Here is a 26,308-nt window from a genome sequence, read left to right as displayed (position 1 = left end):
TTAGACATAGATTGAGTCACCTCCTCCTATGAGGCAAAGAGGCAAAGCCAGAAGTAGACATTAGAGTCTTCGGCTCCAGCTCTAATCATTCCAGATTACCATGACTTCCTTGATCAAATTTCCATCACTTCAACCACTAATGATGGGCTTGACTATATTGGACTGTATTGAAGATGAATATATTTGGTCCCTAGCTTTGGAGAATTTATGTTAATTCATTGTCATCTTACAAGTGACCTTCTGACCAAAGTCAAAATTCAGCCTAAAGCTTTTAAGAGTTCAGGAACAAAAGCATTTCTAAGTTGATGAACTCCAGGAGTAACCCATAGCCCTTTGCAAAATTTGCTTGGGGGCCTAAAATCTACTGTTGTGAGTTAAAGAAGAGTTAAATACATGTGAGCAATTGATTATTCTAAAAATACGTGGAATCTGGAAATTGTCCTTTGACATTACCTTCATTACCCATATGAAGATATTTATATAGTATGCCATTCCAAAAATGGAAGACTTTTTTTTTACATTTACATATATTTACAGTAGCTTATATAACTTTTGAGAGGAAGGTGGTCCTGTAGGAAGTTATAACAACCTCAATATAGCATGTAAGAACCTCACTGAAAATAATCCTATTTTTATTAATAATTGAATAGCTGAAGTTTTAAATAAAATCATAAAATGAGCATAAAGAAATGAAATCTATAGCCCATAAACAAAGCAACTTCTGAGAACTGACTTTAGCAAAAAAGGAAAAAAGTTGATATTAATTTGTTTCTCATGTCAGACACAGAAGCCACTGCTTACAGATCTTCAGTAGCTCCTGACTGTCTGCTGCATTCAATACAAGGTTCCCAGGCTGCACTGAAGAATCTCCCTAACTTGTCACCACCCTGCTTTCCTCCTGCATTGTGCTCTAATCAAAACAAACTACCCCTGATTCCCCAGAAGTTCCTTTCCTTCTGTCTTCAAGCTTTTCTCCATACTGTTTCCTCCACCTGGAAGAGCCAGTGCCCCAATCTCACTCTTTTGAATCTGCATTTGTCTAAAATCAATAGTCAGAAGAATAGTTTTGTTTTATCACTGAGTTAAAATAACATCACGTAGTCTTTAACTTCTCCCACCCTCTGCCAACAGAAGCAACAACTCATTAAGGGAATCCACTGAAGGCAGCAAATCAAGTGAAACTCTTAGCAGGTAAGAAATGATCTGACCAGCCCCAAACTTTTAAAACATCCCCTTTGCTACTGTTCGTTCTTTAATTCAGAACATTGTTAGTTGCCCTTGATGTACAGTACACTGTGCTAGGCCCTTAGAACGTAACAGTGAGCAAGACAAACATGGGCCCTGTCCTCAAGTTGCTTACAGTCGTAGAGTCTATTCACTGATTGACTGCCTGGAAAAAGATTTACTTTTATCTTTTCTATTTTTACCACCTATAAATAATAAAGATATCACAGCCCTCTTAATATCATAAGAATATGAAAATGAATTCTACTGTTTAAATTCCAGTTAGGCAAAGACTTCTTCATTCCTGTATCTTCAGTACCGAGCATATCCCCTGTCACATAATAGCTGTTCAGTAAATATTTGTTTAGTGTATGAATTAAGACAGATTATAAATATTGTCTTACTCTCCCTGCTGTTTGATCAATATTCAGTGAACTTGAATCTTTCTAAATACTACTTTCTCTTTGCCTAAAAGAAACAAGTTTTGATTTTCTTCTCACTTGGGTGTATAACACTACATTTTTCCTGTTAATAATATCTGCAGCTATCTACTGCTGTTTTTATTTTTACTATTATCTGGGTGTTTTAGTCTAATCTCATTTAGTCTGTCTAATTGAATCTATGATGTAGGCACTATTATCCCTGTTATAGGATAGAGATGAAGACTCAGATTGCCAAGCTATTTGCTAAGGTTATACAGCTTGTAAACAGTGGAGCCAGATTTGAACTCAGGTCTAGCTGGTTCCTGAGTTCAGGCTTGTAACCACTCCTGTGCTCTGCCTCTGTGTACCTGGACTGAGCTACCTGAAAAAGAGCCCAATCAAGATGTTGGCAAAGGCTATACTGCCTCCAGAAGCCCTTGGGATTAATCCATTTCCTTACCTTTTTCTTCTAGAGCTTCTAGGCTTCTAGAGCTTCATTCTTTCTGCTCTTTGGCTTGTGGCTACTTCCTCCATCTTCACAGCCCATGACATAGCAACCTCAAATCTTTCTGCTGAAATTGTCACGTCACATTCTCTGCTCTGTGTAAAATCTCGCCCTGCCTTCCTCTTATAAAGAGATACACAAATCTCTTTATATGATGGCATTTAAGAAATGCAGGTATATCTCCAGACAACCCAGGGTAATCTCCTTATTGCAAGATCCCTGATTTAATCAGATCTGCAACATTTCTAGTGCCATTTAAGTAACATTCATAGGTTCCTGGCATTTAGACGCAGATATGTTTGACAGACATTATTCATCCTATCACACTGCTTTATAGGCCTTTGAGACATCCTCATGGTCCACTGTGGTGGCCTCTATAGTGTTTAGTGTGGATATTTTAAATCCCCAATCTCTTGCAAGTTCCAATTGCTTTCATGCATCAGTTTCAAATTGATCTGCCTAAGGCACATATCAGACTATGTTCCCCGCCCCTAAACCTTCAAAGGCTCCCTGTTGCCTACTGTAGCAAGAACAAACTCCTCGCCCAATATAGCATGACCTTCCTTTCCAGGGCTTTTCTCCTAATAGTCTCAGACTTTTTGGTCTCAGGACCCATTTTCACCCAAAAATATCACTGAGGATTCCAAAGAGCTTTTTTCAATATAGGTCATTTTTATTTGTAGTATTGGAAAATTAATTTTAAGCATTAAAAAAAAAAGTAAAACATTTTGATATTTATTCACTTAAAAATAACAGTATATTACATGTTACAATAATAACATGAAAAATAACTATGAAAAATATGAAAAATAACTACTTTTCAGATGAAAAATCACTGAGAAGACATTGTTTTCTTCTTTAATTTTTTTTTAATATAATGCGTGGCTTAATAAAAGATAGCTGGATTCTCATATCCGCCTCTGCATTAGTCTGTTGTGATATCAGATATTATGGAGCCTTTGAGAAACTCCAGTGTACACTTGTGAGAGACTGAGAGTTAAGAAGAAAATAATATCTTAGTATTATAATAAAAATAGTGTTGACCTCACAAACCCTCTTTGAAAGGGTACCACTTTGAGAACTGCTGTCATAATATTTTCATACTAGTACCCCAACCCACAGAGAGCTCTGTGGTTTATTTCAACTTACTGATTTCAATGGGCCTGACAGTTTTGTAAAGCAATACTTATTATTGCTAAGAGAGGTTCTTTTTCTTTGTTTTTTTCATTTTTAAATGAGTCATTAGGATTGCATCTCTTACTATAAAACATCGATAAAGGAAATTGAAGATGATTCAGAGAAATGGAAAGCTATCCCATGCTCTTAGAATGGAAGAATTAATATTGTTAAAATGGCCATATACCCAAAGCAATCAACAGATTTAATGTGATCCCTATCAAATTACCCAGGACATTTTTCACAGAACTGGGAAAAATAATCCTGAAGTTTATATGGAATCACAAAAGACCCAGAATTGCCAAAGCAATCCTGAAGAAAAAGAGCAAAGCTGGAGGCATAACCTCCCAGACTTCAGACAATACTACAGTGCTACAGTAATCAAAACACAATACTACAGTGCTACAGTAATCAAAACATCATGGTATTGGGGGGAAAACAAACATATGGATCGATGGAACAAAATAGAGAGACCAGAAATGAACCCACACATCTATAGTCAGTTAATCTTTGACAAAGGAGGCAAGAATATACAATGGAGAAAAGACAGTCTCTTCAGCAAGTGGTATTGGAAAAGCTGGACAGCTGCATGTAAATCAATGAGTTAGAACACTCCCTCATACCATACACAAAAATAAATTCCAAATGGCTTAAAAATTTGAATATAAGATAGGACACCATAAAAGTCCTAGAAGAGAACATAGGCAAAACATTCTCTGACATAAATCTTAGCAGTGTTCTCCTAGGGCAGTCTACCCAGGCAATAGAAATAAAAGCAAAAATAAACAGATGGGACCTAATTAAACTTACAAGCTTTTGCACAACAAAGGAAACCATAAACAAAAAGACAACCTATGGACTGGGAGACAATATTTGCAAACAGTGCGACTAACAAGGGCTTAATTTCCGGAATATGTAAATGGCTCATAGAACTCATTAACATATAAACAAACAACCCAACCAAAAAATGGGCAGAAGACCTAAACAGACATTTCTCCAAAGAAGACATACAGATGGTCAGTAGGCACATGAAAGGATGCTCAGCATTGCTAATTATTAGAGAAATGCAAATCAAAACTGCAATGAAGTATCACCTCACACTAATCAGAATGGCCATCATTATTAAGTCTACAAATAACAAATGCAGATGAGGGTGTGGAGAAAAGGGAACCCTCCTACATTGTTGGTTGGGAATGTAATTTGGTGCAGCCACTATGGAGAACAGTATGGAGGTTCCTTAAAAACCTAAAAATATAGTTATCCAATGATCCGGTAATCCCACTCCTGGGTATGTATCTAGAGAAAACTAATTTAAAAAGATACATGCACCTCAGTGTCCAAAGCAGCACTATTTACAATAGCCAAGATTTGGAAGCAACCTAAATGTCTATTGACAGATAAATGGATAAAGAAATTATAGTAGATATATATATATATATATATATATATATATATATATATATATATATATATATATATATATATATATATATATATATTATTACGTATATAATACTACTCAGCCATAGAAAAGAATGAAATAGTGCAGCAACATGGATGGACCTAGAGATGATCATACTAAGTGAAGTAAGGCAGACAAAGACAAATATAATATGATATCACTTACAGATAGAGAAAACAAATTTATGGTTACCATACGGGAAAGGGGGTTGCAGAGGGATAAATTAGGAGTTTGGGATTAGCAGATACAAACTATTATATACAAAATAGGTAAACAACAAGGTCTTACTTTATAGCACAGGGAACTATATTCAATATCCTGTAACAAACCATAATGGAAAAAAATATGAAGAAGAATATATATATATGTATGTGTATATATGTATAACTGAATCACTTTGCTGTACTCCAGAAACTAACACAATATTGTGAATCAACTATACTTCAATTAAAAAAAAAAAAGGTTACCTCTCTTAGAATCCATGAGAGAAATTTTGGGTTTTATAGCTATTATTATGCAAACATGTATTTTCTAACCAAGATTACATATTATTATATTTTCATTTTGCAAAATGTTTGTGGGCACTGAATACTTAAGGATGATGAAATTTTGGATCTCCTTCATAGGGTATTTTAGGACTTCTGCAGTTTAGGGTTATAACTGCCATCTTGGGTTTATGTTCTCAGCCATCACTTTTGCCTTCATTATCTTGTTTCTGTCCATAAATTTAGCACTGTGTTTTGAAATGGAATGTTTGCATGACCATTCTTATGCTTCCAGAGAGCCAGTCACATTACACACAGGAGACTTGGAAGACCCACCTGGTTGCTTCACATTCCCATCTGCAGGTGAGTTTTCAATGAAAGCACAGAAATGAGACCTTCTGAAAACCCTGTAGTGGCTCCTCGTTTCCATGAGAGTAAAAGCCAGTCATGACAGTGGCCTGTAAGTCCTGTAACTCTCTGGTCTCACTTCCTGCTACTCCCCATGCATTCACTTTGCTTTGTCCTCCTTTGAAGTGTTCCTCCAACATGCTGGGCAGCTTCTATAATAGGGCCCTTATACCCACTGTTCCCTCCACTTTGCTAATCCCACCACCTCCTTTAAAGTCTTTGCTCAGATGTCACTTACCCTGTAAGACTTACCTCTCACCAACTTATATAAAAATTGTAACCCTCCCACAATTCCAGTCCCCCTTATCTTTTTCTTTTTTTCAATTACACTTAGCATTTTTTCTACTGTGTAACTTACTAATTTATGTTGTTCATTGTGTGTCACCTCCTGCTAGACAAAAGCTGCACAAGGGCAGGTGTCTTTAATTGTTTGGCTCACTGATATATCCCAGGACCTAGAACCTTCCTGGCATGTAGCAGGTGCTCATTAAATACTTATTGAATGAATGGAAAGAAAAGAAAAAGAAATGAGACAGATGGTTCTCCATATACTTTCCAAGGACTATAAGTAGGCAAAATGCTCTATAAAATGAGAAGGTCAAGGAGGGGATTGAAAGATAACAGAATTTGTGGAAAAGCCAAATGGGATAACTCAGACTAGAAATGCAGAAGAAAAAATAAAAACATTACAGGAAAAGCCTTAGAAAAATTTTAAAAAATAGGATAGACATGACTGAAATCATACTCAAGAACATGATGGGCCCTAGAGATAATATAGAAAAGGAATTTTTAAAACTAAGAAAGATGAAAGATAACAATAGAGAGGATCTGTTAGATTTGGAGAGCAAAGGCAAACCAGCAGGCAAGCAATCAAGCCTTCCTATGGAAGAGAATGAAATAATAGGAAAGAATGAAACTGTGAGAATGATGGTTATTCAACAAAAGTTTAGCTATAAATTTGGACAGTAATAACATAATTAGGGAAAATCCAGTTGTGAGGTGAAAGAGATAGAAGAGAAATTTCCAAATTTTCTTGTCTTTTGTAGAAGAGTATTAGTATATAAAATCAAAACATGACATTCATAAAATAAATGCAAATTCTTAATTTTTAGATAACCTTTAACTTACGAGAAATCTTTTAAGAACTAATATTTTGTGAAGAAAAAAAAGCATTTATTTGAAGTCAAACAATTCCTTCAGGTTTTACTTCACTTACATGTTATTTTAATGATTACCCAAGAGAATACAACATATATCCTTGCTTTGTTAGAGTCATATAAATGAGTCCCTTTACCTTTCCTCATACATTGTGAGTGCCTTGGAACGTGTTAACTCCATTCACTTTCCTTCCAACTTACATACAGTTGTTGTCACATTTTAATCATAAATGTAAATATCACAGTGGATCATTTGCATTGTGTTGTACAGTTGATATCCATTTAGATACACCCACCTCTTCACACTTTACCTTCTCTCTGGTAACATTTTACTTATGCCTTTAGTGTGTTCTCCTAGTTTTTGTTTTTCTGAACTTGTCTTTATTTTATCCCCATTTTTGAGGAATATTTTTGCTAAGCATAGAATTCTAGATTAACATTTTTCCTTCACTTTGAAAATGTATCATTGTTTTTTTTGCTTCCATTGTCTCTACTAACAAGTCAGCTCTAAAATTAATTGTTACTCATTTACATGTAATCTGTCCTTTTTGCCTTTCTGGCAGCTATAAGATTGTTTTTGTCTTTGAGTTTCATTTATTTACTGCAGTTTTTGTTGATGTGTCTAGGTGTGGTTTTCTTTATGTAAGAAGAACTGGTTTGGGGTTTAGAGTAATGCTTTTGAGTCTGTGGTAGGCTGTGCCTCCATTATCCAGATCTTGTGGGTCTATATCTATTACCTGTATTTTTTCTCTTGGTTTTTTCTGCCATGTTATTTTTGTCTCCTCATATGCCTGGTTGTTGGATGACAGATGTGTGAAAAATTGTACAGATGGTTTGCGACTTAGAATAAGGTCACCTTCCTCCAGACAGCATTCATGCTTGCTTCTGGTACACAACCAAGGACACCAGCAATCCCAGATCAATTTAATGCAATCAGGAATGAAGATAATTTGAAGATAGACCTCAGGATCCCTAAGGGCAGATCTTGTTCCTTATTCATAAAACATAGCCCTTTTCAGTTCCAACTCGAAGCCTTGGGTATTTACTAGAACACCCACCCCCACCCCCATCATTGGGAACATTTTCTCATGAAAGTTTGATTTTTCAAGAGGTGCAGTATACTATTTTTAATTAATTTTGTCCTTTTACTTTTGTTCTTGTCAACTTTTAGGAAGTCCATCTGTGAAAAATCCTGCTTCTCGTTCATTCCATTCCTCTCCTAAGAAGTCTCCAGTTCACTCACTCCTAACTAGTTCAGTTGAAGATTCTATAGGTTCCACATCACAGTATAGATCCACCAAGCCTGTCCATTCGTCTGATTCTGTTAAAGGTAAGAATGATCTGACATCATTGATGAGATTAATCAATTTCCTACTCTGATGAATTAACAGTTGTTTTCCATAATCGGAATTAATAAGGTTTTACACGGTGTTCTTATGTGTATGCTCTAATTGATGTTGTGTGGTGGGTGTGTGCTTATGTGGGTCTTATTTAAATAGAATAGCTGTTGTATACACACATACACACACATCCCTTAGTAAATGTACATAGATGTTATAGGTAAATATTATCTTTTTCTTTCTCTGATATGAATAATGAACTTTTTTCTCCATTTTATAATAAGATTTTGGGTCTTTTTTAAATGCTGAGAATGACTTTTTTTCTTATTTACATTCTCTGAAATTATGACTCTCTTCAGTCTTTGCCTTTGAAAGTGCAAGTATCTATCATACAAATTTGTCAAAATGTTCTCATTTTTTAAATTTTAAGTTCATTTGTTATTCACTAAGATGGATGGGAAAAATGTTTGATTTTGAATAAGTGCCTGATAAATAAGTGGACTTCTATATTGAATTGAATTTGAAATGTTTTTCACCATATATGACTCACACTGCCCTAGTGCCCTATGGCATCATTCCCTTTGATAAGGAATAAACTAGGCAAGTTGTTGCATCATTGTTAAGTCAGTTTCTGGTCTTTTGAAATTTTACACCCAATATATTTTAGATCCTAAAAAAAAAAGAAAAGAAAATCAGAATCTAATCATAGATTTTAATACATTTTCTTTTTTACTATCTTTTTTCTGCATTTGTATCCTCCTTCATCTCTTATATTTCTAAGTTATTCTTTAATATTTAAAAAACAGAGTAACAAGTTACTTCATTATTAGAGCAGTGATTATTGCAGGAGTAGAACAGTGCTGCTGGTCACCTCATTATTAGTTTGTGGTTACGTTATAGCATGGCATTTTCTTTTTTATCCCCCTATTGTTAGATAGTCATCAAACATCAAATTTTATATTATTTATGTTAAAAATCTCTCTGAGAAATTGTTTTTTTTTCTCTTGAACTAAAATAAGTCCCAGATGATTGCCTTTTAGACTTAATATATTTAATTAAAAGGGCATTTTTTGATAGGAAAATGAGCCATCAAAACTATTTTCAAGATTATACAGCAAGTCAGAGACTAAGCTCAAAATTAAAATCTTGAGATTGACAACTAGTTTTTAGAGGTTGACAAAACTTCGCATACCTACCTATTAGAGACTAGCCAAGATGCCTCTGGGCCCTCCTCAGTTGCTGCTGCCACGTTTATTCTAGGTTCCATGTTCACTGTGGCCATGTCTGTACTGCCTTCTCCCATCATACAATACTGTCCTCATTCACGTGACAGCAACTGAAATGGGTGCTTGGCCTCACACACATTCAAAAATGTTGCCAGTTTCAGTATTGAATCTTGCTCTTCCAAACCCCAAGTTACTGGAACTACTCAGATTTGGTATGAAAAGTTGTCATTTACAATGCAGAATGTATCATTAAACTTGAAGTGTTCCTCCCACTCATCCCATTTAATGCTATGTAGTTAAATAATACTAAATCAGACTGGTTTGAAACAATCAGATAAGCTAGTATTGCAATATTTAGATTTGACGTTTCTTTATTTTAAAATAGTGCTTTAAAGATTCCATTATTTTAAAGCAGAGACTGTTTAACCTGTAATTGGAAGATTTCTAAAAAGAAATATTGAATAGACTTTTAATACCACATCTAAGCAATTTTCTAATAGCTTCACAGTCTCAGCCAATAGAAACAACCGGAAAAACATGCAGGAAGCTTCAGAACAGACTGGAAAGCTTGCAGACTCTGGTAGAAGATTTACAGATGAAGAACCAAGGTATGGTGAACATTTTTGGAGCAATCTTCCTTGCTGAAAAGAATACCCACCTTCCCTTCAGGTTAGGCCTCCTATCTGTGGACCAACCGAAAAGGATATTGAATAAGCAATTCATAATCCTTGGTCAAAATATGAGGGTCTTAAGCATGACTAACCCTTGGATTAATACTGAGCACTTATCAGCTATGTGCCAGGCCCTGTACTCAGTGCCTTAACTTATGAGCTTCACAACACCAGGAGGTGGGCACTAGGATCACGTCATTTGGTAATAAGGTAGCTAAGAGTCACTGGCAGCAAGTTCTAAGTCACACAATGAGTAGTAGAGCTGAGGCTTGATCTCTGCAATTTCTGAGTCCAGAATCCACACTTTTTAATATACTAAAGCTATACCAAATTGTTATTAAAGAAAATTACAAATTCTTTATGGTAATTCCAGATCTCTGTGTATATAAACATAAAGGAAAACATTTCATTTTAAGTCTATTGTAAGCTTTTTAAGGAGGATGCATTATCTTACTGACACCATTTTTATTCACACTTTGACTTATATTTCTGACTTTATCTGAGTAATCCTATCATGTAATAATCCAAATGGAAGATGTGTTGTATTTGTTTAAAATTTTTTTAAAAAACTTTTTGTTGGTTGCATTGTCTGGATGGAATATCTCTTGGAAATTATAAAACAAATATTTTGGAGAGAACTTTTGGAGCATTTATCAAAATTTAAAGTGGCACATATTCTTTGACCCAGAAACTCCACTTCAAGCAATATATTCTGCAAGAAAAATTGCACACACACATAAAAGTCTGTTTACAGACATATGTCCTATAGCATTATTTATAAACAAGAATAAGAAAGCAACTTTTAAAAATGTATTTACTAACATGTTGGTACATCCACATAATGAAATACTGTGCAGTCATAACAAAACATGAGCTGAACTGGAAAGATGTTGACATTTTGTTGAGTAAAACAAGCTACAGAACAATTTATACCACATATTTCCATTTGTGTAAAGAAGACTTATGTGTGTGTGTACATGTGAATATGCCGAAGGGTTTACAGTGATGACCTGGGGAGGGGAGGTTCAACAGGTTGGGGGAACAGAGGCATAGAATGACCTTTATCTCTCTTTGTACCCTCCTGAGGTGTTCAGATTATTTACAATTAGTGTGTATTACTTCTGTAATAATGATAATCATGCTCATTTAAAACAGCTGAAAGAGCAAAGATCTGCCCTTATCTCTGTTTCATGACTTCAGTCTTTTAAAAAATACGCTACTTTACAATTGGTAAGAACTTCTTAAGCTCAGAATGTGTTTATTCTATAGTAGCAAGCTGACCTTTTAAGAGGCACATTATGGAATTTAAAGCCTGAGTAAATGTTGTTTTCTAACTGTTTTATCAACATTTTCAGCAATGTCTTCAATGATCAGAAATCAAGAAAAGAGGATACAGAAAGTGAAAGACCAGGAAAAAATGTTACTAAAATGATACATTGCTTGCCTATTTACAGAGAGGTGATGCCCAATTAATTGTGGTGTTACGTATAATTAGTGCCCTGTGTACTTTTTTCTTTTTATGTGAAAATTTAATAAAAGATACCCTATCCTGTAAACTATTTTGAAACAAACTATTCTTGAATGCTCTCACAGTAAAACTTCAAGCAGTACTAGCCAGATGTGAAAGTGTTCATACCTTGTAGGTGTTAATTTGTGCTAATACCAGTGTGTTGGAATAACTACGTGTTTTACGTTATCTTTACTGGTGCTGAGGCAATAGTCCTTTTCTTTTTTTTCAGCTTAAAAACTGCTTTCACATGAAAGTGAAAGATGGGGTATCATGCCCAGAAGGACAAACTCCAAGGTACTGACAGGGATTCCTTTTGTGACCCTGAACTCACTGTTCTGTCAATATCAGTGAATGTAATCACACAACAAAACATTGGGGCCCCTGATGAAAACTTTTGGAAAAGTTTCTTTTTTTACATATTAATAACTATAAAGAAAGAAAGAAAAAGTTTATTATTCTTTAGCCAGTTGGTATCTTCTGCAGATTGAATGGATTCAGTCTGCCTTAATTAGATTTTAATAAATTAGTGGCATTTGTATGTGGTGTGTTTTCCAGCACCAATAACCAATTCTCTGTGGACACCAACTGGGTGTCTGTGAGTCAGTTCAGTTCTGACACTGCCTGGAGTTAGTGTCAGAGTCTCCAGACTTAAGGGCTCAGTCCCACAAGACTGCCCCCAGGTCCCAGGCCACCTGTACTTTTTGACTGGCTACAAACTGGGGGTTCCCACACCCCCCTCTAAAGTTTCAATAACTTGCTAGAAATGATCACAGAACTCAGGAAAGTGCTTTACTTACTATTACAGTTTATTATAAAGGCTATAACTCAGGACCAGCCAAATGGAAGAGATGCACAGAGCAAGGTAAGGGGTGGTGCTGTGGAGCTTCCATGCCCTTGATTTGCTCTCCAACTGGAAGCTCATTAAATCTCATCATTTAAGGGTCTTTGTGGAGCTTCATCTCCAGGCCCCGCCCCATCCCGGAGCTCAGCCTGTGGAGCTGAAAGTCACAAGCTTCCAACCACTTGGTCTTTCTGGTGACCAGTCCTAGCCGGAGGCTATCTAGGGGCCCACCTAAGTCACCTCACTGGCAGAAACTCAGGGTGACCTAAAGGGCTTTATTATGAATAACAAAAGGCACTCCTGTCTCTCAGGAAATGCCAAGGGTTTGAGGAGCTCTGTGCCAGGAACCAAGGACAGAAACGAAATATATTTATTATACTACAGGATGTCAACCAAATAAAAGGAGACCAGAAGAACAGATACAGAAATGTTTCAGTTGTGCCAAAGACAACAGGAACAATGTCACAGAAGCCAGCCTGCCCCCAGAAGTCTGTACTTCTGTTCTGTAGTACAGATGTCACTGAGAAACTGCTGCCCAGCCAGAGGCTGTTCCCCAGCCCCCCTCGCCTCCACCTGCATGTGGCCACCTGACCAGGTCTCACTAGAGGCACATGAACACAGCAGTACTTGGAACTTTCTGGCCTAAAGTTTTAGTAAGCGTGGTGTCTTTCCTTACTTTATTTCTCCTTCCACCAGCTGGTTACAGAGGACAGCGATGGCTAGGGGGACAGGAGAGCCATGGGACAGGAGCCTGGGTGGCAATGGGCAAGGAAAACCGCCCTCCTGCCAGGAACAGCCCTGCTGCTGTTGCCACCGCGTGACACGGAGGTGTCTGTGACAGCAGGTAGCGTTCGGCCTAACCACTGCAGGTAATAAGCTAAGTAGGACCCAAGTCCTCCCCCAGCCCTCCTATTCCTCACTCTAAGCACGTCCAATTTTAAATAATGAGTTTTTAAAATATGAAGTTTAGTATTATATGTATCTCTTAAATCAATTGGCTTTACTGAAAGATTTTTATTTCATCAGGTAATGATAAAATGACTAGTGAGAACTTTAAACAGATTTCTATTGTGAATTGCTTTACCTAACAGATATGCTTGGGCATTCTGTGCAGCAGTGGTAAATGTCTTCTGGAGACCTCACTGGCAGAATATAAAATTCATTATGAAGTAGGTAAGAAGTATATGTGAATTTAACATTAAAAATACGATGAGCCAAAAACAGTTCTTTACGCACTTTCTAACACTTTTCCAGTTGGGTTTATGCTCTTTTCAACAAAGACCATCTGTCACCAGGACTAAACATTGTTTTGCCAATAAATGTTACACTTATTAAAAGGTTTTTTTAAATGTAGAATTAATTTTCAAGTACAGGCATCCCTCCACAGGTAAAGTTTTAAAATAAATACTCAAACTTTTTCTCTAAAAGAAGGAGAAAAGCAGACTTCTATGCCTCTTAATGTCTGCTTTTTTTCTGTGTCTTTAGTGGAGAAAATTTTATTTTACATCTAACTGTTATGGTACTAAGATTTATACAAATAATTCAGACATTTAATAAAGATATTAAAACTCAGGTTTTATTATTTTTTCAGTTATAATGGCAAAGTTTAAATGTTTATTTCTTCCTAGAGCAAAGATGTACTTCTGTATCACTGTTCTGTTACAATTTTGTTACTCAAGACAGCTTCTGGCATGAAAGGAGAAGGAGGAGGGTGAAACAATCGCTATAGAACAGCCGTGTGTCAGCCCAGATCTAGTGTGAGAGAGGGGCAGTGGGAGAGGTGGTCCTACGAGGCCCCACGAGTACATGACGGTGCATCCCACCCTGCAGTCAGGCTGGCCTGTACCTCCCAGCCCTCGAAGAGGTGTCATTCAGGCCGCCTTGCTTAGCCTACACCTTAACCCCCGTCCTTTTCTCTTTCTCTTGGGCTGCTCCCTCTGGCACATTCTGATTAGGCCCCTTGTCTCTACACCAGCCTTCGATCATTAAGACAAGAATATACTTGCTACCTTCAAACCATCTGTGGCAGGTAAAATCAAGCAAAAACATTGGGAAGTCTTAATACATTACCTCATATCCTTACTAATTACATCTAGTGACCAGATATTTTCTAATAACGGTTCCATATGGTGTTAACTACTTTTAAATATAAAATGTGTATGCAGCAGAGAGTGTTTCTCCAGCTGTATCAATAGGAAATCAGCTCTTTTTGAATGAGGCTTGTTTCACTTCCCTAGTTTAAGGATCTCCCAAAAGCTCAAGCCTAAATCCTGTGCAGCTGGTTAGTTTCTGTGGTTCCTGACCAGTGCACATCTGAAGCTTAGCCAGCCACTCCCCGAGACGACCAAGCCCTAAAGAAATGATGGATCAGCATAAACCCATCCATCGATACCACAGGGAAAAAAAGTCCAGGCTCACTGGAAGCATTATCTACACATGAGACAAAAGCCACTAGCAAATTTGAAACAACTCTGATGGCTAGGTTTGGAGCTACATTTCCTTTATTTTAAATTATTCAGGGTGCTCCACAACCTTAGCCTCTTCCACTTTCTGCAACAGCCTCTTCAGTACTTCGCAGACTGCATCAGTGAATCCCCCACCACTTGTGAAGCACTTTATCCTCATGGCCAGTCTCTAATAATCTATTGTTGCATTCTTCCCAACGACTAACTTCCCCATTCTCTACCACCACGAACTTCCATTCTACCACTGTGTCTGCTGGCAGGGACACAGAACGAGACCAGAGCCCATCCTTGCTACCCTGGAGTGGGATGTAAGCCTTCCACCTCCCAAGACTCTCATGGTCTCCAGTTATTGCAATGAACTGCACACCAGCATTTGTGATATAATGGACCTGGAACCTGATGCTAACCTGCCGAGACTCTGCAGACACTGCTACTGCCCTTTTTGGTTTCACACCCACTTCCTGACCTCTCGCTTCCATAAGAGTGCTTCTGCCATAGTCCTTTCCCTGGTTAGAGCTTAACACTGGAGCCTCAGGACTGCCTCCCAGACCAACATCTCCCCAAGATGAGTGCCGGGACATCATCTCCCAGTCCTCATGGTCAGCCCGGGCCTGACTGTCCAGCTGTGCAAGGTTCATGTCTTCTTTTGCTCTGTCCAGGAACAGGTTGCTAGAAGGCAGCTTCTCTGCCGAATGTGGAGCTGCTTTAGCAGGTGTCTTTTGGCCTTCTTGGAATCCCTGTTCTCCTGTGGGAGATCCAAGGCTTTTATGTCTTGATACATTAGAGTGACTTTGAGCATTACCAGTCCCTGAGGTAGCTAGAGATTCTGAGTCTGGAAACTGTCCAGAAGGAACATGCGCTCTTGACTTGTCCCAGTTACCACCTTCTCCAGAAGGACTCTGCAGTCTCCATGCTGCTGCTTGCAGGTCACCAGGGCCTTTGGTCTCAGAAACCAAACGTCCATTGCTTTCTTGAAGATGCTCTAAAAAAAAAAAAATAATAATAATAATAATGAAAAATATAATAATGTTAGGCAGTTCATGTGAGAAAGAATCAAGTTAGGCTGAGAAAATATGTTTAGTTATTAAAGACTTTGCTACTAACTTATCTGCAGTTCACAGACTGTCTCTATTAAAATCAAGTACTTAACTACCTAGTATGGCCACAACACTGTGCTCTAAGAATACACATGCATATCCCATAATAAAATGCACGTCCAAGAGTGTCAGTATACCAGCACAAGAGTGTAAATGAGGTGGCAAGCTGGAGAAGCGGAAGTGTAACCCTGTCACGGTCCTGGATCTCCGCAGTCCAGGCCACACTGGCGTGCAACCAAGTCAAGTTTGGCTCCTATCATCAAAAAATGTTGTCCAGCCTGTGTGGCGAAGAGCTGATGGTTACTCTGTAAACCAGAAGAGTACACTCGTACCCCCAGGAACTACATGCAGGTCAGGGACTGGCTCTCACAGGTGCGGGCAGATTAGCTGCAGCTGTCACTGTGGGAGAATTCAAAGGACAGCAGTGCGTCCCTGGGCCAGAAATGGCGGTGAGGGTCAGGGAGAGGGCTGGATTCTCCCTGCCAATCCCATGTGCATCAGAAACTTCTTCAGCTTTTTATATCCCCTCCCATTGTATACTTTAAAAATACATATTCTTAAGAGTACACAATCCAAGCTCCCTAAAGACTCAGTTTCCTTTTTGGCCACCTCCTTGATGGTCCAAATAGCTCTCTGTAAGATGGAAATCTCCACAACCATACAATCAGTATAGATGGGGGTTTGGGGTGGGAACAGGGACGTTTTGTTTAATTTTGTCTCTTTCTAATGGTGGAGTTGGAAGTAAGACATAAAAATTACTGAGTTTCCCATCTTTCAACCTACAACATGAGGCTGGCTTTCACAAAAAAGAAGATAAATGGGATCTGTGCTCATCCAAAACCAGTCGCAGGAAAGGCACACATGAACACCACTCCACTAAAAGTTTGCAGATGTCATTTTCACCACTGGACTAGCATTCAGGCATGGGCAGCTCGCCCAGGGAGGGCACTGGAAAGTAAGGTTTTCTGTCAGTGCACTTTGCCCAGCATGCAGGGTCTAAAATATAGAGATGAAAACCTAGATATCAGTTCTACTCATCGGAGTCGGGTCCTCTATTAAGCACCCCTATTAAGTGTGCCTCTTCCCTGGGGTTTCAGACAACCCTGCACCGTCCGGGGTGAGCATGGGGGAGGCCCGACGGCTCTGATACGGGCGGCCAGCGCGCAGCCCCAGGGCCTCAGCCGAGGCCTTCATGGCCAGAGTCCAACCTGAACTTTGCCTCCCTGACAGAAGCGTCCAGATAGTGGGAGGTGCTCACTGCTCCAGTGTTCCCGAACGTGGCTCTTCCATGGGGTGAGGGATGGGAAGACATGAGGCTGTGGGACTGGGACTGAGACAGGGTCCCTGTCGGGCCAGAAATTGGAGAGGGTCGTAGGTCCCCTAGACCTAAGCACTCCTTTCCAAAGGCCCTGAAGGGGTGCTGCCGCTGCAGCTGCCCGCACTGCACCAAGCGCCGCCAAGCGGAGGAGCCCATCCCCGCTGGAGGGGCCGGTGCAAGTCCTCAGGGGCGGGCGCCGAGGGCAGCGACTCAGCGGGGCGCGGCCCTTGGACGCAGCGCCAGGGCATCTCCAGGGCCTCGATGGAGGGCGAGAACCCCGCCCGGCGCGTGCGCACCAGCCAGGGGAAATGCGGGCCGCGGAGAGGAAGCTAGTCCTTGGGAATGGGCCGCTAGGAAAGCTCCAGGTGTGCCTTTTCCTCCCTCAGTGAACTTCACAGCCCCCCTGGCAGATCTGCCCCTCGAGACACGGGGAGGAAGAATACCTGGTTTGGTGACCAGCTCCCGCCTAGAAGGTCCAGGGCTCAGACCGCCGCCGCCACCCTTATCGCCTCCCGGAGCCGCAGCCTCCCCTGGAGAGGCGTCCTTCCCCCGCTCCGCGTCCCCCTCCTTTCCCGTGTCCCGCAGCAGCCAAACGAAAAGCGCTCCGGCCAGACCCCCTCCAACCAGCAGGGCGGACCAGACGGCGCCCATGGCTGAGAGGCCGCAGCTGCGGGAGACGACGGCGACCGAGACGGGGGCTCAGGTCACGCAGGCGGAGCCACACCTACCCAGCCCGCTCCAGCCTTTTACGGTCCCGGGCGGCGGGGGCTCCTGCTCGGAGCCCAGCCCTCCGCGACTAGGACTCAACTTTCCCAGCCCCGCCCAGCTTCCCGCCCCGAGGCTGCAGCCTCAGGCTCCAGCTGGGCGGACGCGCGAGCGCCCTCCTTCTCCAATATTTTCCTTCCCGATTCTGCCAGTCGCCGGCGGCCTGGAGTATCGGGCGCCCTGTTTCAGGTGCGTCCCGCGAGCGGAAAGAACCCAAGGGCGCAACGGCTCCGCCGCGCAAACCCGCACCTGCCCCGCTGCCTTACCCCTTCCCGCTCCAGCTGCCCGTCAGGTAGTCCCTGCCTGGGACTGCGCCAGGCACCTCGGCGCCTCCTCCTCTTCATAGACACTTAGATGTGGCGCGGTCGGATAGAGACCGAAGCTTCCAGAAACTTAGCGCAGAAGGGGCCGATATGTGTCGACCACATGGGGCTGCGGCTGGAGCTGGAGCTGGAGAGGCAGCCGGGCTGGATGGGATGGGGTAGACCAGGAGCACAGCGGGCGAAGTGGAGGCTGCGTTTGGCCTTCGGTTAGCTGCGCTTAGCTTCTACAAGCTTCCGCCTCCTGCTGTAAAAGGAAAAGAATCAGACTAGGATCCTTCCATCTCTAAATGCCAGTCACCTCAGCCACATCCAGTCGACCTCTTTTGGGATGCGTGGTTGTCACAAAATGCGCGCCCTCCTGACTGGACTGGATGTTACACAGAGGCAAGCTACTACGGATGGGTTTATCAATAAAAACTGCAACCATCTTTGCTAAGCGCTGTCAGTGTGCCAGGTGTTTAATGGTTGCGTTTAATTTGATCCCCACAAAACAACCCTGGAAACTAAGAATTATACACATTTCTTTCTTAATTCACTCCTCTGCTGATCTGAAGGCTTCACACTCCAACGTCAAGCTAATGGTTCCCATATTTGTATCAGCAGAGTGAGACTTTTCCTTGACCTACACACTCCTACATCCAACTGCTACGGCCACAGCTGGCAAATATCCGCCTTGGAATAACAGCTAAAATAGCTCCTCTGGTAAGACAAATCGTTTAAATGTGCCCCATGCTCGACGGTACAGCAGCCCCTAAGGGGTGCAAGACCGGCCAGTAGACTTACTGGTGCTGGCGCCTTGGTGCAGGTCGCAGTCCCTACCATCAAGAGGCGGGGAGAGGGAAGATGGGAGAGGAGACCGCGCCAACTCAGCACCTCCTCCTGGTTGCTAATAGATGTCTCAAATCCAATTCACTCAAATCTGATGTCCCCAGACGGGCTACTTGCTCCGACTTCTTCATCTCGGAAAGTGGCAACCACATCCTTTCCCGTTCCTAAAAAAGTTGGAGTCGTTCTTGACTCTTCTTTTTACCCCCTCTCACAGTAGTCAGTAGCAAATTCTGCCACTCTTCAAAATATATTCAGAATTCTACTTCTCTCCACAGCGAGTGTCACCCTGGGCCTGCCACCATCATTTCTTACCTGGATTACTGCCGTCACCTTGCACAGCTCTCCCTGCTTCCACCTTTGAGCCCTTACATAGTTTCAAATAGCAATCTAAATAATCCTGTTGAAACACGCCCATTTTCTGGGCCTCTGCTCAAGACCCTTTAATTGCTCCACAACTCCTGGCAAAAACCTTTTAAGACTACAGGATCTGCCCCCAGGGTGTCTCTGAGCTCATCTCTCTCTCTCCCTTCTTCAGCCACCCTGGCTTCCTGCATAGAGTCATCCTTGCTGCCAAAATCCATCCATATACCTAACATCTCTGCTTCAGATCTTTACACAATGTCATCTGTCCTGTAAACCCTTCCCTGATAATCCCCATTTTAATTACAACCCCTACTCCCTATGCTTTACTTTCTCCTTAGAATTTAGGGCATCAATTCTAATACATTCTACTAATCTAATTCCACCACAGGTTTGTTCTACTTAATTTCTCTTTCCTCTCTTTGGAATGTAAACTACATGAAAGCAGAGTTTATTGTCCTTTGTTCTCTGCTGAATTTCTGGCACCTAGAACATTCCCAGAGTGGTCCCTCAAAAAGTACTGGTTGAGTAATTGAATTAAAAGCTTCATATATTCCCAGTCTGCAGCATTATTATCATCTTCTTTGTATAGATTCTACCTGCTTTTTTTTTAAGCACAATGTAGATGTTGCTTTTTTGTCAAGTAGATTTCATGTCTTACACTAATTAGGGAGTCAATGATGGGCTTTTTAAAAGACCGGTAGTTACTGACAACCACACATAGATCTCAATTCAAGCAGCCTTAAGATAACAAAACAAATCTTGAGATGAACATGAAAACAATGAAAAGTAATAGCAAAACTATCTTTAAGAAAATGAATGTCAGTATATAAAATAGCATTTCCTTTATGGACTCTGTCTTACTAATTGGTTCTTGTAAGACTACTGTAGATCTAATATTTTAACAGTCAAAATTTCGTTGAAAAATTTAGAATTATTCCATTTCCTTTTGTCAAAGTAAAACTTGATGTCATACATAGGCTGTCCTTAAATTTTACAAACTCTCAAGCCAATAGAGTGATTTTATATGAAAATCCTTGAACATTTTATTTCCTCACTGATAACTTCAGCTACTGCTTCATCCATCAAAATTTTTATCAATGTGCTAATGAATGAAATTCCAGAAGATGTATAAAGTCCTAGGATGCAAGTTCCACTACTCATTTCTGATACCTAGAAGGCTCTTAATGAAGGTTTATTATTGTTATCAATTGCTATTTCATTTATTAAAAATATAATTTAAAAAGACAATTCTTCCCAACTCTTCAGAATTCTTTTTGCATTGTATCAGATGTATCATGCAACATTTTTAAGGAACATTATTTATTTGGCTTTTCTAAACTTAAACGTCGACTCTGATTACTATGTTGCTGCTTTCAAAGGAAACTCCACTCACTGCCATATTTGTTAAAAGTCTACAGTCACACATTCTAAAAATATACTTATAGCATTAACAATACTGTGTTTATCACTATACAGTTGCAAAATAATGTTTTTGCCTCCGTGTGGAAGACCTTTGAGCCTAGGAAGGTGGGAACAACAACAACCAAAAAAAGCAGATTCAATAGGGACGAGGGAGGAAGATGGTAAGTCGGCTGAGATGGGTTCAATTTGAGATACTAGCAGGAAGTTGGGACTGGGGGTCTATACTTTAAGAAGAATATCAGGGCTGGAGATATTGGAAATCCCTCACAGGGAGGTTGCAGTTAAATCGTGGTAGAAATTAATATTCTGAGAGGAAATCAAGAATGAGCTTAACTTCAGCCCCTGGTATAATTTCAATAAAGATTGAAAGGCTGCCTCCATATTGCTGCTTATTCACAATTATGTCTTGGTGTTATATTTTAGGGGCCATAATATAATGGCTATTTTCTAATTGATTATTATTCTATTAAATAGAGTATAAATAGGTAGATACAGCTATGGATGGATATTTTAAAAATCTAAGCCCACAGGGGTCCCCAGGAAAAATAAGATGAATCTAGGTGATAAGGTATAACCTCTTCTTTTGTGCTTCGTCTGATTTCACTAGGCTTTGCACCCACATGTCAGATCAGCGTTCCCAGCACAGAAGCGCTGCACAGGACACCTCAGCTCAGACACCCTGTTCAGAAGCACTGAGCAGAACATCTCAAGACGGTGGTGGCACGGGCCATGCGCAGAGACGCTGGGCGGGCCCTGCGCTGTGGGGCGGCAGCAGTCCAGCTGCGCCTGCGCCGCACGAGAACTCCACCCCCTCCCCGCTGACTGACGGGATCCCTATAAAGCAGCCCCCCCTTGGACGGTCACGAATGAGAGCTTGTGCTCTAGAGCGGGAGCTCGTAGGCCTCTGTCTTCTGGTGGAAGAAGAACGCTTTCCTTTGCTGCTGAACTGGGCTGTTGGCTGGAGCGCACTGGGCAGGAGGACCCTCCCTGGGAGCCGACACTGCAGAGTGGGTAACATATATATTTATATAAACATTTTCCCCCTTTACCTTACACAAGAAGATTGCACACTCCTGGTGCGTTGTTTGCAGGGCTGGGGTGGGAGAGGATTAGAGCGAGAGGGAACGAAGAGTTGGGAAAAGAGAGACTCGGGAGACTTGTTTCCAAAGTCAGGTACAGAAAACCATGCGAGCGGGTGGTGGGGCGGCGGAACGGGGGTGTCGCCCAGCGGAGTTGGTGGGTAGAGGGCTGAGAAGAAAATGGCTGGATTCGGCCCGTATGCGGTCAGGGTGGCTCTGCGGCGTCTGTGGGGGTGGGCGCTCGATTTCAGAAGGCTGAGATGTGGACATGGTGAAGGCCAACGTTGAGTGAGCCCTCCCCTAAGAAATTTGGAGGCAAAAGGTAGGAGAGAAATTGTAGTGCCCCTTGAGAAGAGACAAGCCCAGGGGAAGCTCTTTCAGACCAAGAGCGGATGTGAGGAGACAGGAGGCCCCTCGTGGGGATTCCACGGGGAGGAGGAAGTGGAGGCGGTGAGGCTGAACACCAGCGGGAGGGGCGGCCTGGGATGAAAGGAGGGGAGGGGACAGGCATGAAGAAAAAAGAGGATGCCGTTAAGAAACACTTGGAGGTATAAATGGGGAGGAGTCAGGTTATCTACTGGCTAAGTGAGAGAGAGGAAATCCGGTTGAGGTTTTGAGGACAGCAGAGCAGGTAGGAAGGAAATGGCCTCGGGGAGAAAAGGTTGCCCTTGGGAGTCCTGTTGGTTCTTCCGTCAAAGGCCTGTTGCGTTCCTCCCTTCGTGTCATTCACAGTGTCCTTGCCCCCTATTCAGATGCCACTATCATCTTTGCACCTCCCTTGGCTCTGGCTGTGACCCTCTCTGCAACCACTCCTGGTTTAACCCTCCTCAAGTACAGCCCCGAGCAGGGCATCTCCTCCCTCTGCCCGATTAAATTCAACCCCATTTTAGCCTTCAGGGTCTCCAGGACACAGCCCAGCAACCTCTCCAGGCCTTTCTCTTCCACTTATCAGCACTCCAGCCAAACTGGGACTCCCGCGCTAGAGCCTTCACTTATTGGTCTAGACATTTTCCAAAAGGCACTTCCTTCCATGAGACTTTTCCCCAGCCCCCAATCCCATCCCCCCAACCCCCAAATTGATATGTCATTCTTCTCTTTGAACTCCGATTGCATTTTGTAACTCTCTTAGAGCAAACTATGAGGTTTTCTCTTATGGTATAATTATTTTTGTAGTGTATCCTTGCCCATATTAGATCATAAATCCCTTAAGGGCCAGAGTTTGTTTATTCTTTGTATTCCCCAGAATGCAAAGTCTGTTATGCAATAGGCCTTTTTATTGTCTTTGTTCATTGAATGCCTAATATACACAGGCCCTAAGCTAAGTGGTGTATAAGGATTATCTCATAAATTCCTGAGAGAACTGATTTGCCCAAGGTCATACAGCTGGTGAGTGACCAAACTGGGATTTGAACCCAGTGTGCTGACCTCCCAGGACTCATGGTTGAAACTCTAGCTACGCTGAATCCTAATGGCTATTAATCCAAATTTCAAAGCATGTATTTTAGAAGTGAGCATGCAAATTGATGTATGTGACACCAGAGAACCTCTGTGGTAGTATTCCAGCATTTACGGTGAATTACCGCCTTGCTCTTGGTTTGTAATTCCTCTCCACAAGCCCACACCTCATTTGGGAGATGTACTCACCAGCACCTGTCCGTTGCTGTCAAGCCTCTGGCTCCTGCTGCTCCACATAACATTAACCACAAGTCAAACCTTTCTGCAAAGCAGTCACATTGGAACTGCCCAGCTTCAGATTTCACAGAGACATTTTCTAATTGCAACCGTTTGCAAACCTCTGACTCATCTTAGTTCCAGAATAGACTCAAGGCTGAGATCTCTTACACTGAATGATGAAACCTTTACAGCAAAGGAAAATCTGTGTTAGGAGAAAGAGCTAACTGTACAGAGAAAAATAAAGTTAGATTACTACTTTGTACCATGTAAATTGATGGACTCCAGATGTAATGAAGTCCTAAATGTAAACGGTAAAAGTACAGAGCTAATAGAGCAAAATCCAGGAGACTATCACTGTGATATTGCATAACACAGGAGGCCAAAACACTTCTTGACCTCGTCAAAACAAGGCTATCTGGTGAATGAGGTTGCTGTAGACAAAGTTAGCAGATAGATCCATAGCGGGAGCAGATTTTTGTGTTGTTAAAACCGACAAGGCATTAATATGTAGATATAAGATGAACTCACACAAATTGATCAAAAAAAAAAAAAAGACATGAAGTCCAATATAAAATGAAGATGAGATGCTTTTCCCAGGTGCCTAGAACAATGCCTGGAACATAATAGGCACTCAGGATTGTTTTTTCTTTAATATATGAATGGCTAGTAAAAAGGAGCAGAAATGTTCAAATTCACTGGTAGTCAGATAAATGCAGATTAAAACAATGATACTACACCATTTTACATCCACCAGAAAGGCAAATATGAGAAAGATCTGATGCTGCTGATGGGAGAGTAAGGAGGTACAATCTGGAGAACAATCTGAAAGAATTTTGTGAAATTAAGTTATGCATATACCCCAGGACCCAGCAGTCCCACTCCTGAACGTGTAGAGCCCAGAGAAAATTTTGCACAAGACTGTAAGCAGACACGTGGTGTTATTTGGGGCAACAGTACATTCAAGGCCACCAAACTGCCCATCATGAAATAGTATGTAAAATGTGATGGATGCCTATGAAATACTGTGAGGTAGATAGAGCAATGAACTGGATCTACACACAGTAATGTAATTAAATCTTAAATACATGTTGGTAATTAAAAGGTAAGAAACAAGATTTCTAGTACAATAACATTTATATACATTGAAAATACATATACATTCATAATAACACTACTTAGGTTTCAAGGGTACATGATTAAGACCAGTTCTTAAACAGATTAAAGAGAATGTCTTTGTTGGGCACAAGGGTAGGAATGGGCTTTGGAATAAGGGGGAAACGAGTGAATGAGTAAATAACCAGAGGAGGGAGGGCCTTCCACAGACCAGTGAGGGTAATAGCTCTGAACTAGGACTTCTCAGACCGAGGTGTGCAGAGGAAGCATTGCCAACATTCCCAAGGGGAGATTCCTACTCAGCAGGTCTGGGGTGGGGCCTGGGATTCTGCTTTTTCTAAGAAGCTGCCAGTTAATACTGATGCTGCTGGTATGTAGACCTCACTTTAAGCGGCAAGGAGACTAAGGAGTAAGGTTAGCTCAGATCTGGAAGCTTTAAAGAGAACAGGAGGAAGGAAGGAGGTGATCAGGAAGGGAAAAAGGGAAATCGTTTTTAAGAGTGGTGTTGGGGGCATCCAGAGCCGGGCAGCAGGTCTGCAGCACACAGAGGGGAAGAGGCAGGAGGCACTGTCTTCTTCTCCTGGTCAGTCATGCCAGGCCATGCCGCACACACCGGTGGTGTTTCCCTCACTAGAGTGCAAGCTCACGAGGGCAGAGGGTGTACAGGTTCCTCCTAGTGTCCTGCATAGTCAGGTACTGAATGAATGAATGAATATCAGGAATGGTGAAGCACCAAGAGTGTATTACCAAAACATAAGTGGTAAATGTCCAGAACATAATTTGTTTAAGAATTGGCAGTTATCTTCTTGAGGGAGAGTGAGGTAGATTATAAAAGGACATACCTAAGCAAAACCAGGGTGAGGGCAAAATTTGAGGTGACCTTTATTCCTTGTTTCTTGTCTTTTTCCTCTTTTCAGTATTATTCTTTTTTGTTGTGGAAGCATAGTTCATTTTAAATGTTGTGTTAGTTTCTGGTGTACAGCATAATGGTCAGTTATACATATATATTCCTTTTCATATTCTTTTCCATTATAGGTTATTACAAGATATTGAATATAGTTCCCTGTGCTGTACAGTAGGACTTTGTTGTTTATCAATTTTATATATAGTAGTGTGTATCTGCAAATCTCGGAATCCCAATTTACCCCTCCCTCCATTTTCCCTTTGGTAACCCTAAGTTTCTTTTCTATGTCTGAGTCTATTTCTATTTTGTAAATAAAAATTCATTTGTGTCATTTTTTTAGATTCCACATATAAGTGATATCATATGACATTTGTCTTTCTCTGTCTGACTTACTTTACTTAGTATGGTAATCTCAGTATTATTCTTTAATTGCTCCCTGATCACACCTACCACCCGACCATGGCATTATAAGTATTGTTATCCGTTCAAATGTGTCAGAAAAAAAGCTGATGTGTCACCAATACCTTAGG

General features: G+C 41.1%; 2 protein-coding genes and 1 long non-coding RNA gene across 11 annotated transcripts in view; 2 read left to right on the top strand and 1 right to left on the bottom strand.

Moving 5' to 3' along the window:
• The window catches only part of CCDC158 (coiled-coil domain containing 158), a 69,960-nt gene extending 58,328 nt beyond the window's left edge, over positions 1 to 11,632 (top strand). For 6 of the 9 annotated variants that reach the window (XM_074345615.1, XM_074345605.1, XM_074345589.1 and 3 more), the window contains 4 exons: positions 1,132 to 1,191; positions 5,570 to 5,637; positions 8,011 to 8,169; positions 9,906 to 11,632. In XM_074345615.1, the coding sequence (XP_074201716.1) occupies positions 1,132 to 1,191; positions 5,570 to 5,637; positions 8,011 to 8,169; positions 9,906 to 10,228 (610 nt within the window). In that variant the 3' untranslated portion in view covers positions 10,229 to 11,632. The remainder of the gene's footprint in view (positions 1 to 1,131; positions 1,192 to 5,569; positions 5,638 to 8,010; positions 8,170 to 9,905) is intronic. The other 3 variants (XM_045506157.2, XM_074345597.1, XM_074345575.1) reach the window with 3 other exon arrangements.
• A 2,344-nt stretch (positions 11,633 to 13,976) lies between these two features.
• Positions 13,977 to 18,053, bottom strand: STBD1 (starch binding domain 1). Its single transcript, XM_010969301.3, has 2 exons — positions 17,751 to 18,053; positions 13,977 to 15,874 (listed from the first exon to the last, which is right to left on the bottom strand). Exons 1-2 carry the CDS (start codon positions 17,956 to 17,958, stop codon positions 15,012 to 15,014), a joined length of 1,071 nt encoding a protein of 356 aa, XP_010967603.2. The 5' UTR covers positions 17,959 to 18,053; the 3' UTR covers positions 13,977 to 15,011.
• Positions 18,054 to 18,539: 486 nt separating this feature from the next.
• Positions 18,540 to 22,859, top strand: LOC123612599 (uncharacterized). Its single transcript, XR_006719886.2, has 3 exons — positions 18,540 to 19,097; positions 21,063 to 21,169; positions 21,616 to 22,859. It is a non-coding gene; the product is annotated as an uncharacterized LOC123612599 (long non-coding RNA).
• Positions 22,860 to 26,308: the final 3,449 nt, after the last annotated feature.

Source organism: Camelus bactrianus, chromosome 2 (genome assembly GCF_048773025.1).
Source record: "Camelus bactrianus isolate YW-2024 breed Bactrian camel chromosome 2, ASM4877302v1, whole genome shotgun sequence".
NCBI lineage: Eukaryota > Metazoa > Chordata > Mammalia > Artiodactyla > Camelidae > Camelus > Camelus bactrianus.
Note: the sequence above shows the minus strand (reverse complement) of the source record. Positions and strands in the feature narration are given on the sequence as shown.